The 18582-nt window shown below is 41.5% G+C and overlaps 1 protein-coding gene across 1 annotated transcript in view; it reads right to left on the bottom strand.

Moving 5' to 3' along the window:
* GRAMD1C (GRAM domain containing 1C) overlaps positions 1 to 18582 on the bottom strand; it is a 455805-nt gene that overhangs the window by 238762 nt on the left and 198461 nt on the right. The window contains exon 4 of the mRNA XM_053705832.1: positions 8833 to 8936. Coding sequence (XP_053561807.1) covers positions 8833 to 8936 — 104 coding nt within the window. The remainder of the gene's footprint in view (positions 1 to 8832; positions 8937 to 18582) is intronic.

The following is an 18582-nucleotide window of genomic DNA, read 5'->3' as shown; positions in this document are numbered from 1 at the left end:
ACCTACATATTAATGCCTGGGAACATTTTGCACAAGTTTATTAAAGGGATAAAGAAGTGCAAAAAGAAAATGCTGTAATGTGTTTTAGCATTTTATTTTTGCACTACTTCTTGCATATAACTATGGCCTAGGTTACAAGTGGAGCTGTATGTTATACAAGATTTCTAGTGTAAATTGTGCTCATGTGAAACTACTACCACAAGTATATTGCGATCATCTGTGCACTTGTATTGCAAGTTAAAAGTAAAGTTCTGCTTGAGTAATAGTATCGCTCGAGTGCAACTTACCAGAGCTGAAAGTAAACCGTAATTCCCATTGTGAAGATACCATAAACCTACCAGTTACACCTTATACAAATGCAAATCATACATTTGAGTTGGGGTATTATGGGTAAACAGTATATGTGTCTGTGATGTGATGTGTTATTTATATGCATTATACTGTAAAAAAATGAATATTATACATTTCTCCAACATAGGTGTGTCCGGTCCACGGCGTCATCCTTACTTGTGGGATATTCTCTTCCCCAACAGGAAATGGCAAAGAGCCCAGCAAAGCTGGTCACATGATCCCTCCTAGGCTCCGCCTACCCCAGTCATTCTCTTTGCCGTTGTACAGGCAACATCTCCACGGAGATGGCTTAGAGTTTTTTAGTGTTTAACTGTAGTTTTTATTATTCAATCAAGAGTTTGTTATTTTAAAATAGTGCTGGTATGTACTATTTACTCAGAAACAGAAAAGAGATGAAGATTTCTGTTTGTATGAGGAAAATGATTTTAGCACCGTAACTAAAATCCATGGCTGTTCCACACAGGACTGTTGAGAGCAATTAACTTCAGTTGGGGGAACAGTGTGCAGTCTCTTGCTGCTTGAGGTATGACACATTCTAACAAGACGATGTAATGCTGGAAGCTGTCATTTTTCCCTATGGGATCCGGTAAGCCATTTTTATTACGATGGTAAATAAGGGCTTCACAAGGGCTTATTAAGATTGTAGACTTTTCTGGGCTAAATCGATTCAGTTTTAAAACATATTTAGCCTTGAGGAATCATTTTATTTGGGTATATTGATTATAATATCGGCAGGCACTGTATTAGACACCTTATTTCTCTGGGACTTTCCCAAAGCATAAGCAGAGCCTCATTTTCGCGCCGGTGTGGCGCACTTGTTTTTGAGAGGCATGGCATGCAGTCGCATGTGAGAGGAGCTCTGATACTTAGAAAAGACTTTCTGAAGGCGTCATTTGGTATCGTATTCCCCTTTGGGTTTGGTTGGGTCTCAGCAAAGCAGATACCAGGGACTGTAAAGGGGTTAAAGTGTTAAAACGGCTCCGGTTCCGTTATTTTAAGGGTTAAAGCTTCCAAATTTGGTGTGCAATACTTTTAAGGCTTTAAGACACTGTGGTGAAAATTTGGTGAATTTTGTACAATTCCTTCATGTTTTTTCGCAATTGCAGTAATAAAGTGTGTTCAGTTTAAAATTTAAAGTGACAGTAACGGTTTTATTTTAAAACGTTTTTTGTACTTTATTATCAAGTTTATGCCTGTTTAACATGTCTGAACTACCAGATAGACTGTGTTCTGAATGTGGGGAAGCCAGAATTCCTGTTCATTTAAATAAATGTGATTTATGTGATAATGACAATGATGCCCAAGATGATTCCTCAAGTGAGGGGAGTAAGCATGGTACTGCATCATTCCCTCCTTCGTCTACACGAGTCTTGCCCACTCAGGAGGCCCCTAGTACATCTAGCGCGCCAATACTCCTTACTATGCAACAATTAACGGCTGTAATGGATAATTCTGTCAAAAACATTTTAGCCAAAATGAACCCTTCTCAGCGTAAGCGTGGCTGCTCTGTTTTAGTTACTGAAGAGCATGACGACGCTGATATTAATATCTCTGAAGGGCCCCTAACCCAATCTGAGGGGGCCAGGGAGGTTTTGTCTGAGGGAGAAATTACTGATTCAGGGAACATTTCTCAACAGGCTGAACCTGATGTAATTGCATTTAAATTTAAGTTGGAACATCTCCGCATTCTGCTTAAGGAGGTTTTATCCACTCTGGATGATTGTGAAAAGTTGGTCATCCCAGAGAAACTATGTAAAATGGACAAGTTCCTAGAGGTGCCGGAGCTCCCAGAAGCTTTTCCTATACCCAAGCGGGTGGCGGACATTGTTAATAAAGAATGGGAAAGGCCCGGTATTCCTTTCGTCCCTCCCCCCATATTTAAAAAATTGTTTCCTATGGTCGACCCCAGAAAGGACTTATGGCAGACAGTCCCCAAGGTCGAGGGAGCGGTTTCTACTTTAAACAAACGCACCACTATACCCATAGAGGATAGTTGTGCTTTCAAAGATCCTATGGATAAAAAATTAGAAGGTTTGCTTAAAAAGATGTTTGTTCAGCAGGGTTACCTTCTACAACCAATTTCATGCATTGTCCCTGTTACTACAGCCGCATGTTTCTGGTTTGATGAGCTGATAAAGGCGCTCGATAGTGATTCTCCTCCTTATGAGGAGATTATGGACAGAATCAATGCTCTCAAATTGGCAAATTCTTTCACCCTAGACGCCACTTTGCAATTGGCTAGGTTAGCGGCTAAGAATTCTGGGTTTGCTATTGTGGCGCGCAGAGCGCTTTGGTTGAAATCTTGGTCGGCTGATGCGTCTTCCAAGAACAAGCTACTAAACATTCCTTTCAAGGGGAAAACGCTGTTTGGCCCTGACTTGAAAGAGATTATCTCGGATATCACTGGGGGTAAGGGCCACGCCCTTCCTCAGGATCGGCCTTTCAAGGCGAAAAATAGACCTAATTTTCGTCCCTTTCGTAAAAACGGACCAGCCCAAAGTGCTACGTCCTCTAAGCAAGAGGGTAATACTTCTCAAGCCAAGCCAGCTTGGAGACCAATGCAAGGCTGGAACAAGGGAAAGCAGGCCAAGAAGCCTGCCACTGCTACCAAGACAGCATGAAATATTGGCCCCCGATCCGGGACCGGATCTGGTGGGGGGCAGACTCTCTCTCTTCGCTCAGGCTTGGGCAAGAGATGTTCTGGAATTCAAGGGACTTCCCCCAAGGGGGAGGTTCCACAGGTCTCAGTTGTCTTCAGACCACATAAAAAGACAGGCGTTCTTACATTGTGTAGAAGACCTGTTAAAAATGGGAGTGATTCATCCTGTTCCATTAAGAGAACAAGGGATGGGGTTCTACTCCAATCTGTTCATAGTTCCCAAAAAAGAGGGAACGTTCAGACCAATCTTAGATCTCAAGATCTTAAACAAGTTTCTCAAGGTTCCATCCTTCAAGATGGAAACCATTCGGACTATTCTTCCTTCCATCCAGGAGGGTCAATTCATGACCACGGTGGATTTAAAGGATGCGTATCTACATATTCCTATCCACAAGGAACATCATCGGTTCCTAAGGTTCGCATTCCTGGACAAACATTACCAGTTCGTGGCGCTTCCTTTCGGATTAGCCACTGCTCCAAGGATTTTCACAAAGGTACTAGGGTCCCTTCTAGCGGTGCTAAGACCAAGGGGCATTGCAGTAGTACCTTACCTGGACGACATTCTGATTCAAGCGTCGTCCCTTCCTCAAGCAAAGGCTCACACGGACATTGTCCTGGCCTTTCTCAGATCTCACGGCTGGAAAGTGAACGTGGAAAAGAGTTCTCTATCCCCGTCAACAAGGGTTCCCTTCTTGGGAACAATTATAGACTCCTTAGAAATGAGGATCTTTCTAACAGAGGCCAGAAAAACAAAACTTCTAGACTCTTGTCGGATACTTCATTCCGTTCCTCTTCCTTCCATAGCTCAGTGCATGGAAGTGATCGGGTTGATGGTAGCGGCGATGGACATAGTTCCTTTTGCGCGCATTCATCTAAGACCATTACAACTGTGCATGCTCAGTCAGTGGAATGGGGACTATACAGACTTGTCTCCGAAGATACAAGTAAATCAGAGGACCAGAGACTCACTCAGTTGGTGGCTGTCCCTGGACAATCTGTCTCAAGGGATGACGTTCCGCAGACCAGAGTGGGTCATTGTCACGACCGACGCCAGTCTGATGGGCTGGGGCGCGGTCTGGGGATCCCTGAAAGCTCAGGGTCTTTGGTCTCGGGAAGAATCTCTTCTACCGATAAATATTCTGGAACTGAGAGCGATATTCAATGCTCTCAAGGCCTGGCCTCGGCTTGCGAGGACCAAGTTCATACGGTTTCAATCAGACAACATGACAACTGTTGCGTACATCAACCATCAGGGGGGAACAAGGAGTTCCCTAGCGATGGAAGAAGTGACCAAAATCATTCTATGGGCGGAGTCTCACTCCTGCCACCTGTCTGCTATCCACATCCCAGGAGTGGAAAATTGGGAAGCGGATTTTCTGAGTCGTCAGACATTGCATCCGGGGGAGTGGGAACTCCATCCGGAAATCTTTGCCCAAGTCACTCACCTGTGGGGCATTCCAGACATGGATCTGATGGCCTCTCGTCAGAACTTCAAAGTTCCTTGCTACGGGGCCAGATCCAGGGATCCCAAGGCGGCTCTAGTGGATGCACTAGTAGCACCTTGGACCTTCAAACTAGCTTATGTGTTCCCGCCATTTCCTCTCATCCCCAGGCTAGTAGCCAGGATCAATCAGGAGAGGGCGTCGGTGATCTTGATAGCTCCTGCGTGGCCACGCAGGACTTGGTATGCAGATCTGGTGAATATGTCATCGGCTCCACCTTGGAAGCTACCTTTGAGACGAGACCTTCTTGTTCAGGGTCCGTTCGAACATCCGAATCTGGTTTCACTCCAGCTGACTGCTTGGAGATTGAACGCTTGATTTTATCGAAGCGAGGATTCTCAGATTCTGTTATCGATACTCTTGTTCAGGCCAGAAAGCCTGTAACTAGAAAGATTTACCACAAAATTTGGAAAAAATATATCTGTTGGTGTGAATCTAAAGGATTCCCTTGGGACAAGGTTAAGATTCCTAGGATTCTATCCTTCCTTCAAGAAGGATTGGAAAAAGGATTATCTGCAAGTTCCCTGAAGGGACAGATTTCTGCCTTGTCGGTATTACTTCACAAAAAGCTGGCAGCTGTGCCAGATGTTCAAGCCTTTGTTCAGGCTCTGGTTAGAATCAAGCCTGTTTACAAACCTTTGACTCCTCCTTGGAGTCTCAATTTAGTTCTTTCAGTTCTTCAGGGGGTTCCGTTTGAACCCTTACATTCCGTTGATATTAAGTTATTATCTTGGAAAGTTTTGTTTTTAGTTGCGATTTCTTCTGCTAGAAGAGTCTCAGAATTATCTGCTCTGCAGTGTTCTCCTCCTTATCTGGTGTTCCATGCAGATAAGGTGGTTTTACGTACTAAACCTGGTTTTCTTCCAAAAGTTGTTTCTAACAAAAACATTAACCAGGAGATTATCGTACCTTCTCTGTGTCCAAAACCAGTTTCAAAGAAGGAACGTTTGTTGCACAATTTGGATGTTGTTCGCGCTCTAAAATTCTATTTAGATGCTACAAAGGATTTTAGACAAACATCTTCCTTGTTTGTTGTTTATTCAGGTAAAAGGAGAGGTCAAAAAGCAACTTCTACCTCTCTCTCTTTTTGGATTAAAAGCATCATCAGATTGGCTTACGAGACTGCCGGACGGCAGCCTCCCGAAAGAATCACAGCTCATTCCACTAGGGCTGTGGCTTCCACATGGGCCTTCAAGAACGAGGCTTCTGTTGATCAGATATGTAGGGCAGCGACTTGGTCTTCACTGCACACTTTTACCAAATTTTACAAGTTTGATACTTTTGCTTCTTCTGAGGCTATTTTTGGGAGAAAGGTTTTGCAAGCCGTGGTGCCTTCCATTTAGGTGACCTGATTTGCTCCCTCCCTTCATCCGTGTCCTAAAGCTTTGGTATTGGTTCCCACAAGTAAGGATGACGCCGTGGACCGGACACACCTATGTTGGAGAAAACAGAATTTATGTTTACCTGATAAATTTCTTTCTCCAACGGTGTGTCCGGTCCACGGCCCGCCCTGGTTTTTTAATCAGGTCTGATAATTTATTTTCTTTAACTACAGTCACCACGGTACCATATGGTTTCTCCTATGCAAATATTCCTCCTTAACGTCGGTCGAATGACTGGGGTAGGCGGAGCCTAGGAGGGATCATGTGACCAGCTTTGCTGGGCTCTTTGCCATTTCCTGTTGGGGAAGAGAATATCCCACAAGTAAGGATGACGCCGTGGACCGGACACACCGTTGGAGAAAGAAATTTATCAGGTAAACATAAATTCTGTTTTCTTCTAAGGTTGTTTATTTAACAAAATATATATTTTGGTGTGTTTCTGATTCAAAAACAGGGCAAAAAATACAGGATATTAAAGGGATACTAAACCCAATTTTTTTTTCTTTCATGGTTCAGATAGAGCATGCAATTTTAAGCAACTTTCTAATTTACTCCTATTATCAATTTTTATTCGTTCTCTTGCTATCTTTATTTGAAAAAGAAGGCATCTAAGTTAAGGAAACAGCCAATTTTTGTTCAGAACACTGGACAGTACTTGTTTATTGGTGCTGTCCAATCAGCAAGGACAACCCAGGTTGTGAACCAAAAATGGGCAGGCTTCTAAACTTACATTCTTGCTTTTCAAATAAAGATAGCAAGAGAATGAAGAAAAAATGATAATAGGAGTAAATTAGAAAGTTGCTTAAAATTGCATGCTCTATCTGAATCATGAAAGAAAAAAATTGGGTTCAGTGTCCCTTTAATAATAAAAAAAACGCGTACAATACGTATGTGTTTCACAAAAAGGAGCGATTTCTACCATTGGAATTGATGAGCCGCTTCCTCTGTGCAAAACTGTACTCACTTTCCCAACCGGGATTGTATAAATGCAGTTGGTAGAGTAAGATTAGACGTGGTAGGTGCAGTGAGATTGCATAACTGCTGTTGGTAGAGTGAGACTGCATAGATGCGGTTGGTACAGTGAGATTGCATAAACACGGTTGATAGAGTGACATTGAGTAAACCCTGTTGGTAGAATGAGACTGCATAGATGCGGTTGGTTCAGTGAGATTGCATAAACTGTGTTGGTAGAGTGAGACTGCATAGACGCGGTTGGTAGAGTGAGACTGCCTAGACGTGGTTGGTACAGTGAGATTGCTAAAACTCAGTTGATAGAGATTGCATAAATGCTTCAGGTAGAGTGAGACTGCATAGACGTGGTCGGTACAGTGAGATTGCATAGACAAGGTTGGTACAGTGAGACTGCATAGATGTGGTCAATACAGTGAGATTGCATAGATAAGGTTGGTACAGTGAGACTGCATAGATGTGGTCAGTACAGTGAGATTGCATAGACAAGGTTGGTACAGTGAGACTGCATAGATGTGGTCAGTACAGTAAGATTGCATAGACAAGGTTGGTACAGTGAGATTGCATAGACAAGGTTGGTACAGTGAGATTGCATAGACAAGGTTGGTACAGTGAGATTGCATAGACAAGGTTGGTAGAGTGAGACTGCATAGACGAGGTTGGTTCAGTGAGATTGCATAAATGGTGTTGGTAAAGTGAGACTGCATAGACATGGTTGGTAGAGTGAGACTGTCTAGACGTGGTTGGTACAGGTAGATTGCGTAAACTCGGTTGATAGAGTGAGATTGCATAAATGCTTTAGGTAGAGTGAGACTGCATAGACGTGGTCGGTACAGTGAGACTGCATAGACGTTGTTGGTACAGTGAGACTGCATAGACGAGGTTGGTACAGTTAGATTGCGTAAACTCGGTTGATAGAGTGAGATTGCATAAATGCTTTAGGTAGAGTGAGACTGCATAGACGAGGTTGGTTCAGTGAGATTGCATAAATGGTGTTGGTAGAGTGAGACTGTCTAGACGTGGTTGGTACAGTTAGACTGCGTAAACTCGGTTGATAGAGTGAGATTGCATAAATGCTTTAGGTAGAGTGAGACTGCATAGACGTTGTTGGTACAGTGAGACTGCATAGACGTTGTTGGTACAGTGAGACTGCATAGACGAGGTTGGTACAGTGAGTTTGCATAAACACTGTTGGTAGAGTGTGACTGCATAAACTCGGTTGATATAGTGAGATTGGATAAATGCTGTTGGTACAGTGAGATTGCATAGACAAGGTTTATACAGTGAGATTGCACAAACACAGTTGATCGGTCTGTACAGTGATATACAGCGTGCCTCATGAGTTGCCATGGCCTTGTTTTTATGAGGGATATTAATAACCCACTCTGTTAATCTTGTTTTTAAACCAAAACCCCAAATAAACAATTTTTTTTACAGTACAAAAATGTATAATAAAGATTTTTACAGTATAATGCACATGAATTACAGATGTACCGTATACCCATAATGCCTCAGCTCAAATGGCTTAAACAATAAAGGTTCCAGTTGTAAGTACAGTATAAGTATTGACTGATCGGCTTATATATCTCATGTCCTTGTGTGTTTATCTTCTGGAATAAACAAGTTTGTTCTTAACTTATCTCCTGGATTGGAAGCATCTTTTCCGACGTGCTAGGAGTGCTGCATTCATTAAACAATAATGGGTTTTTTTTTCACTTTAATAAACAAATACCATTGATTTCACAGCCACTAAATGAATATATGTTATACTGGTCTCACTGTGTATAAGCTGGGTCATGTGACTAGCGCTGCAGATTGGATCAGCAGTACAGCACTGCTGGTCCTGAGTGGTACTTAAACTATGTATTTAACTGTAACAAATGAGAGCATGTCATTTTATCACTATAATGGTCCTTGTAGTGTAGGAACAGCACAATAAAACAGGCACACTTGGCATTGTGAAAATTACCGAGGTTTCCCATCGGAAGATGTTGCTGTGGAAGCAGACGTAGTTCTCAGAGAGGTAAAGGCGACCTTGGAGTAAGATATCTTTCTGCAGAGCGCATGCATAATCTGAAAGAAATGACAAGGAAAACCAGTTATATTGATACAAATATCCAGAAGCTTTCATGTAAGCTGAGTACTAAACAGCTGTTTTTGTAGTTCATAAAATGTATCTTGGTGTGGAACTAGTAAAAAACTTAGCTGGACATGTGTTTGTGTGTGTGTGTGTGTATATATATATATATATATATATATATATATATTCAGTATATGTGTGCATTTATATATGTATATATATATATATATATATATGTGTGCATGTATATATATATATATATATATATTTACCGGCATAAGAAAAAGAAGCTAAAGATACATATCACAAATGGTCACCGAGTATCAGATCTACAGATATCCTGTCCCGCTGGACTTCAGGGAAGACTATAATTTTTCTACATAATTTCTACTGTCACGGAATGCCCTAGACACAGGGATAGTCACTAGCCAGCAAAAGGGTTAAATACAAGAACTGTCCTTTATTTGTAATAATCACAGGGCCACAAACACAAAAAGATCCCAGGTAAAACTCAGCACAAACAGTTTGTAGGCAGATCTGCAGACGTTGGAGGGTCAGCTGGTGTAGAGCTCTATAGGGGTTGCTTGCAGCTGTACACCTATGGTTAAAGAAATAGGGAGACTTCCTGCTAGCCCTGAACATTTATTACGTCTAATCTCTTACCTCATCAGAAGTTGACCCCTTAGTCCCTGGTGATGCTTTGTGCGTCATATCCTGGGGGACTTTCTGCGTCCTTCCTTTCCCTAGAGTCTGAATCCATTACAGTGTTTCTATATCCCCCTCTACAGTACTACACATGAGCTCCCTTCTGCTGCTACCCCTGCCTATTCTCTAAATATTGTTATCTTTAATATCTACCATTGGAATTAAAGTGAATGTAAATTTTGATGCTAAAGTGCCCGTTTTTTAAAAATTTGATTAAAAACAGGGGCACTTTAATTCTTCAAAATTTACATTTCACTCGTGTTGTGAAAAAATACTTACCTTTTAATCTTGACAGCTGCTCCAGCTTCCTCCGCCCGTCGCAAAGCCTCTTCTTGGGTCTAAAATGAGGAATCCAGCTTCCTCCAATCACGGCGTTGAATCAGACACTGATTCCCCCGGGGGGGAAGCCGTGATTGGAGGATGACCGATCCATCATTTCTGACGTCAGAAATGGCTTGAGACGACCGGGGGAAGCTGGAGCGGCTGTGAAGATTAAAAGGTAAGTATTTTTTCACAACAGGAGTGAAATGTAAATTTTGATAAATTAAAGTGCCCCTGTTTTTAATCAAATTTTTAAAAACCGGACACTTTAGCATCAACATTTATATTCACTTTAAGGAGCTGCTTCTTTCACGCAAAACTGTATCTCTCTGTACCAACCAGGACTGCAGGAATTAAGTTAGTACATTGAGATACAGTTTTGCATGAAAGAAGCGGCTCATTAGATTTAAAGGTAGAAATTTGCTACATTTTACAAAACACGTGTACAATGTGAGACATCTTTCAAAAAGCACTATTGTGATGGGAAAACTAGCGGCCATTTTGTCATGCGAGATACCAAAGTAAAAACATGTTTGTTTTTTGATTTTTTTCAACTTTGAAAAAGTGTTTAAGGAACAATAATATTGATTTCACAACCTCTAAATATATATGTTATTGTCACCACATCACAACACAAAATATTGTACTTAAAAAAAAAAAAAATTAAGTAATCTAGACTGTCGTATATTAAAGGGACAGTGTACTGTGATTATTTTCTCTACATATCACATATTACAAATGATTCCCTTTATCTGCTGGAGTTTGTTATTTTGTTTTAATTTATGTTATTATTTGAAATAGCTGCTTTTAACTGTTGTATACCCACGTATACTGCAAATTTTTAGTAATTAAGTACTATTTTTAGAAAAAATTTAAATAAGAGAGGTTAGAAGAAATTAAGCTCCCAGTGACTTTAATAGAGTGCGCAAATTGCAAAAAACGAAAATATATTGTTTGCGCACTAAACAAACACTACGTTTACACCTACAGCACTAAACCGAAGGTATTTATGAATATTTTACATTCCAAAGTTCTTTACTTAGAAAAAAGTAAATATTCTATTTATTTTTAAATATATATATATATATATATATATATATATACTAGTCAATAAGCCTGCCCAAAGGGCAGTCTAATTTTTGTTTAAGCTACAGATGTAACTTTTCTTTTATATAAATAAGGGGGAAAACCTATTTTGTGGTGACGGAACCACCATGCTATTTTTTGGAAACCACCTAGATGTAGCTTACGCTGCATCCAGGTGGATTCTTTCACCACCCTGCCATCCAGGTGGATTCTTTCACCACCCCTTTTGCTCTCTCTCCCCCCTTTCTTTTGCGCTCTCTCCCCCTCTCTTTTGCTCTCTCTCCCCCTCTCTTTTGCTCTCTCCCCCCTCTTTTGCTCTCTCTCCCCCTCTCTTTTGCGCTCTCTCCCCCTCTCTTTTGCGCTCTCTACCCCCTCTTTTGCTCTCTCTCTCCCCCTCTCTATTTTTGCTCTCTCTCCCGCCTCTTTTGCTCTCTCTCCCCCCTCTCTTTTGCTCTCTCTCCCCCCCTCTCTTTTGCTCTCTCTCCCCCCTCTCTTTTGCGCTCTCTCCCCCTCTCTTTTGCTCTCTCCCCCCTCTCTTTTGCTCTCTCCCCCCCTCTCTTTTGCTCTCTCTCCCCCTCTCTTTTGTTCTCTCTCCCCTCTCTTTTGCTCTCTCTCCCCCCTCTCTTTTGCTCTCCCTAGCCCCTCTCTTTTGCTCTCTTTCTACCCTCTCTTTTGCTCTCTCTCTTCCCTCTCTTTTGTTAACTCTCCCCCTCTCTTTTGCTCTCTCTCCCCTCTCTTTTGCTCTCTCTCTCCCTCTCTTTTTCTCTCTCTCCAGCTCTCATTTGCTCTCTCTCTCCTCTCTCTTTTGCTCTCCCTCTCTCCTCTCTTTTGCTCTCCCTCTCCCCTCTCTTTTGCTCTCTTCCCCCTCTTTTGCTCTCTCCCTCCTCCTCTTTTGCTCTCTCCACCCTCCTCTTTTGCTCTCCCCCCCCCTTCTCTTTTGCTCTCTCTCCCCCTGTTCTTTTTTTTTAATGGGGCACATCCACTGACTCCCCTTCCCTGCTGAGCCGCCATTTTTTTTTATTAGGGCACTCCCACTGCCTCCCCTTCCCTGCTGAGCCGCCCACCTGCCACCCGCCCACACCTCCCACAGGCACCAGCAGAAGATCGTTACAGACGGTGACACACACAGTGTCACCGTCTGTAACGATCAGGCATCTAGCCTTATATGGAAGCAGAGCACCGATCGCACTCCGGCTCCATATGCGGCAGATGCCTGAAGCTTCAGAAGCTCCATCTCTCAGCTGTTATGTTACAGCTGAGAGTTGGAGCTCCTGAAGCGGTCTGTCGCCGCATTCCTTTGAGGATGCGTGCGCAACTGCTGACGGCGACGGACATTACAGACACAATTATAGTATAGATAAAGTAATCTACTGGTGTTGTAACACCTTTTTTTTAGAAACTGATTTGCTAAATAATCTACCCCTATTTGCAATATCTTTCATATATTATTCTAATCTATAGTTACATTTTCAACTTTATTTTTAACTTTAAAAATTAAAACCCAATTTTTTTTATAAAAACAAATAGTATACCTTTTAAATAAAGAGTATACTTTATATTAATATATTTATATAAATTATTCTAAAATTTTGTATCCTACTAAGCTACTTATGTAGCAACAGCCCTTTTTTTAAAAAACTACTTTAGCTTTTAAAAAAGCTTTATAAGTATATTTAGGTTCTGTTATTTAGCTTTCTATGAAGCTTATGAGGTAAAATATGTCCAATCGTTTTTTTTTTTTTGTTTTTTTTTTTAAATAACTTACGCCTAGATTTGGAATTCTGCGTTAGCCTTAAAAAGCAGAGTTAAGGGGTCCTAACGCTGCTTTTTAACACCCGCTGGTATTACGAGTCAGACAGGAAAGGGTCTACCGCTCACTTTTCTTCCGTGACTCGAGGCTACCGCAAATCCCCTTACGTCAATTGCGTATCGTATCTTTTCTATGGGATTTGCCTAACGCCGGTATTACCAGTCTTGGAAGATGTGAGCGGTAGAGCCTCTACCGCCAAGACTCCAACCGCAAAAAAAAGTCAGTAGTTAAGAGTTTTATGGGCTAATGCCGGAACATAAAAGCTCTTAACTACAGTGCTATAAAGTACACTAACACCCATAAACTACCAATGAACCCCTAAACCGAGGCCCCCCCACATTGCAAACCCTATAATAAAAAAATTTAACCCCTAATCTTCCGACCGGACATCGCCGCCACCTACATTATCCCTATGAACCCCTAATCTGCTGCCCCTAGATTATAGTTATTAACCCCTAATCTGCCCCCCCAACCTCGCCGCCACCTAACTACACTTATTAACCCCTAATCTGTCGACCGGACATCGCTGCCACTATAATAAATGTATTAACCCCTAAACCGCCACACTCCCACCTTGCAAACACTATAATAAATTGTATTAACCCCTAATCTGCCCTCCCTAACATCGCCGCCACCTGCCTACAATTATTAACCCCTAATCTCCCGCCCCCAACGTCGCCGCTACTATAATAAAGTTATTAATCCCTAAACCTAAGTCTAACCCTAACCCTAACACCCTCCTAAATTAAATATAATTTAAAAAAATCTAAATAAATTTACTATAATTAAATAAATTATTCCTATTTAAAACTAAATACTTACCTATAAAATAAACCCTCAAATAGCTACAATATGATTAATAATTACATTGTAGCTATTTTAGGATTTATATTTATTTTACAGGCAACTTTGTATTTATTTTAACTAGGTACAATAGCTAATAAATAGTTAATAACTATTTAATAGCTACCTAGTTAAAATAATTACAAAATTACCTGTAAAATAAATCCTAACCTAAGTTACAAATACACCTAACACTACACTATCAATAAATTAATTAAATAAATTAACTACAATTATCTCAACTAAAATACAATTAAATAAACTAAACTATAATACAAAAACAAACAAACACTAAATTACAAAAATAAAAAAAGATTACAAGAATTTTAATCTAATTACACCTAATCTAAAGCCCCTAATAAAATAAAAAAGCCCCCCAAAATAATAAAATGCCCTACCCTATACTAAATTACAAAGTAATCAGCTCTTTTACCAGCCCTTAAAAGACCTTTTTGTGGGGCATTGCCCCAAAGTAATCAGCTCTTTTACCTGTAAAAAACAGACAACCCCCCCAACATTACAACCCACACACCCCTACTCTAAAACCCACCCGATCCCCCCTTAAAAAAAACACTACCCCCCTGAAGATCACCCTACCTTGAGTCGTCTTCAGCCAGCCGGCCACTGATGGGACAGAAGAGGATATCCGGAGCGGCAGAAGTCTTGATCCGATCGGGGCAGAAGAGGTCCTCCAAGCGGCAGATGTCTTCATCCAAGCGGCATCTTCTATCTTCAATCAACCGGAGCGGAGCCATCTTGAATCCATCTGACGCGGAGCCATCCTCTTTTTACGATGTCCTAAGGCCGAATGAAGGTTCCTTTAAATGACGTCATCCAAGATGGCGTCCCTCGAATTCCGATTGGCTGATAGGATCAGCCAATCAGAATTAAGGTAGGAAAAATCCGATTGGTTGATTTAATCAGCCAATCGGATTGAAGTTCAATCCGATTGGCTGACTGGATCAGCCAATAGAATGCAAGGTCAATTATATTATAACTGAATGCGAGGTCAGTTATATTATAACTTTATTATAGTAGCGGCGACGTTAGGGGCAGGAGATTAGGGGTTAATAATTGTAGGTAGGTGGCAGCGATGTTAGGGAGGGCAGATTAGGGGTTAATAAAATTTATTATAGTGTTTGCGAGGCGGGAGTGCGGCGGTTTAGCGGTTAATACATTGATTATAGTGGCGGCGATGTCCGGCTGGCAGATTAGGGGTTAATAAGTGTAGGTAGGTGGCGGCGACGTTGGGGAGGGACAGATTAGGGGGTAATAAATATAATATAGGTGTCGGCGATGTTAGGGGCAGCAGATTAGGGGTTCATAGGGATAATGTAGGTTGCGGCGGTGTCCAGAGCGGCAGATTAGGGGTTAATAGTATAATGCAGGTGTCAGCGACAGCGGGGGCAGAAGATTAGGGGTTAATAAGTGTAAGGTTAGGGGTGTTTAGACTCGGGGTTCATGTTAGGGTGTTAGGTGTAGACTTAGAGAGTGTTTCCCCATAGGAAACAATGGGGCTGCATTAGGAGCTGAACGCTGCTTTCTCTTGTTAAGTGTATCCAGTCCACGGATCATCCATTACTTATGGAATATATTCTCCTTCCCAACAGGAAGCTGCAAGAGTCCACCCACAGCAAAGCTGCTATATAGCTCCTCCCCTAACTGCCATATTCAGTCATTCTCTTGCAAGCCTCAACATAGATAGGAGGTTGTGAGAGTCTGTGGTGCTTTCTACTTAGTTTATTCTTCAATCAAAAGTTTGTTATTTTTAAATGGCACCGGAGGGTGCTGTTTATCTCAGGCAGTATTTGGAAGAAGAATCTGCCTGCGTTTTTCTATGATCTTAGCAGACGTAACTAAGATCCATTTGCTGTTCTCACACATTCTGAGGAGTGAGGTACTTCAGAGGGGGAATGGCGTGCAGGTTTTCCTGCAGATAAGGTATGTGCAGTAAAATATTTTTCTAGGAATGGAATTGACTAAGAAAATACTGCTGATACCGAAGTAATGTAAGTAAAGCCTTAAATGCAGCGATAGCGACTGGTATCAGGCTTATTAATAGAGATACATACTCTTGTAAAAATGTGTTTTAAAACGTTTGCTGGCATGTTTAATCGTTTTTTAACATATGTTTGGTGATAAAACTTATTGGGGCCTAGTTTTTTCCACATGGCTGGCTTTATTTTTGCATAGAAACAGAGGCTTTCCACTGTTATAGTATAAAAGTTACAGTTGGTGCAGTTAAAATTACAAACAGTGACATTCAGCTTCCCTCAGCAGTCCCCTGCATGCTATAGGACATCTCTGAAGGGCTCAAAAGGGCTTCAAAAGTAGGAGCTGTTATGACTGTTTAAAACATATTTTTCGTTTTGTTAATCTGTTTTTTGTATTAAGGGGTTAATCATCCATTTGCAAGTGGGTGCAATGCTCTGCTAACTTGTTACATACACTGTAAAAATTTTGTTAGTTTAACTGCCTTTTTTCACTGTTATTTCAAATTTTGGCAAAATTTGTTTCTCTTAAAGGCACAGTAACGTTTTATATATTTGCTTGTTAACTTGATTTAAAGTGTTTTCCAAGCTTACTAGTCTCATTATTAGTCTGTTCTAACATGTCTGACATAGAGGAAGCTCTGTGTTCATTATGTTTTAAAGCCATGGTGGAACCCCATCTTAGAATGTGTACCAGATGTACTGATTTCATGTTAAACAATAAAGATCATTTTTTGTCTTTAAAAACATTATCACCAGAGGATTCTGTCGTGGGGGTAGTTATGCCGACTAACTCTCCCCACGTGTCAGACCTTTTGACTCCCGCTTTAGGGACTCACGCTCAAATGGCGCCAAGTACATCAAGGGCACCCATAGTGTTTCTTTACCAGGGGATTCTGTCGAGGGGAAAGTTATGCCGACTAACTCTCCCCACGTGTCAGACCCTTCGACTCCCGCTTCAGGGACTCACGCTCAAATGGCGCCAAGTACATCAAGGGCGCCCATAGCGTTTATTTTACAAGACATGGCAAAGGTGGTGAATAATATTCTGGCAGCAGTATTAGTCAGACTACCTGAAATTAAAGGAAAGCAGTTAGCTCTGGGGGTAGATACAGAGCATACAGACGCTTTAAGAACCATGTATGATACTACCTCACAATATGCTTAGTCTGTGGGTGATTTTTTTTTTTTTTTTGACTCAGGGAAGATGATTTAACCTGATTCTGATATTTCTACATTTAAAATTTATGCTTGAGAACCTCCACTTGTTGCTCAGGGAGGCTTTGGCTGCTCTGAATGAATGTATACAATCGCAGGGCCAGAGAAATTGTGTAGACTGGATAAATAATATGCAGTGCCGGTGTGTACTGATGTTTTTCCAATACCTAAAGAGGTTTGCTAAAAAAATTTTTTAATAAGGAATGGGATAGACCAGGTGTGCCGTTCTCTTCCCCTCCTATTTTTTAGAAGAATGTTTTCTAATAGTTACCACCACACGGGACTTCTGGCAGACAGTTCCTAAGGTGGAGAGAAGAGTTTCTACTCTAGCTAAGCGTACCACTACCTCTGACGAGGACAGTTGTGCTTTTTAGATCCAGTGGATAAAAAATGTTTATTCAACAGGGTTTTATCCTGCAGCCCCTTGCATACATTGCTTCTGTCACTGCTGCTGCGGCGTTCTGGGTTGAGTCTCTTGATGAGGCTTTACAGTTAAGCGACTCCATTGAATGAATATATTTGACAAGCTTATGCTAGCCAATTCCTTTGTTTTCTGATGCCTTGTTCATTTGACTAGACTAACGGCTAAGAATTCTGTTTTTTACTATACTGGCGCGCAGAGCGCTATGGCTTATATCATGGTCAGCTGTCGTGACTTTAATAAATAAGCTACTTAACTTCCCTTCAAGGGGCAGACCCTATTCGGGCCTGGTTTGAAGGAGATTATTGCTTATATCACTGGAGGAAAAGGTCATGCCCTTCCTCAGGATAGGTCTAAATCAAGGGCAAAAAAAAAAAAAAAAAAAGTCTAATTTTCGTACCTTTTAAAAACTTCAGGGCAGGTGTGGCATCCTCTTCCTCTAAGGCAAAACAAGAGGGAATTTTTGCTCAGTCCAAGGCGGTCTGGAGACAATCGGACCTGGAACAAAGATAAGCAGGCCAAGGAGCCTGCTGCTGCCTCTAAGGCAGCATGAAGGAACGGACCCCTATCCGGTAACGGATCCTATAGGGGGCAGACTTTCATTCTTTGCCCAGGCGTGGGCAAGAGATGCCCAGGATCCCTAGGCATTGGAATTTATATCCCAGAGATATCTTCTGGATTTCAAAGATTCCCCCCCCAAAAAAGGGGAGATTTCGCCTTTCACAATTATCTGCAAACCAGATAAAGAAGGAGGCATTCTTACATTGTGTACGAGATCCATCCAGTTCCAAGAGAGGAACAGGGACAGAGTTTTTACTCAAATCTGTTTGTGGTTCCCAAGGAGAGGGAACCTTCCGACCTATTTTGGATCTAAAGATCTTAAACAAATTCCTCAGAATTCCGTCATTTAAGATGGAAACTATTCGTACCATCTTAACTATGATCCAGGAGAGTCAATAGAGGACTACAATGGATTTGAAGGATGCTTATCCTCACATTGTGATGCATAAAGATCACCATCGTTTTTCAGGTTTGCCTTTCTAGACAGGCATTACCAGTTTGTAGCTCTTTCCTTTGGGATATCTACAGCCCCAAGAATCTTTATGGAGGTTCTGGGGTCGCTTTGGCGGTCCTTAGACCGCGGGGCATAGAAGTGGCCCCTTATTTAGACGACATCCTGATACAGGCGTCAAACATCCAAATTGCCCAGTCTCATACGGACGTAGTACTGGCATTTCTGAGAT

Source organism: Bombina bombina, chromosome 3, assembly GCF_027579735.1.
Source record: "Bombina bombina isolate aBomBom1 chromosome 3, aBomBom1.pri, whole genome shotgun sequence".
Taxonomy (NCBI): Eukaryota; Metazoa; Chordata; class Amphibia; order Anura; family Bombinatoridae; genus Bombina; species Bombina bombina.
Note: the sequence above shows the minus strand (reverse complement) of the source record. Positions and strands in the feature narration are given on the sequence as shown.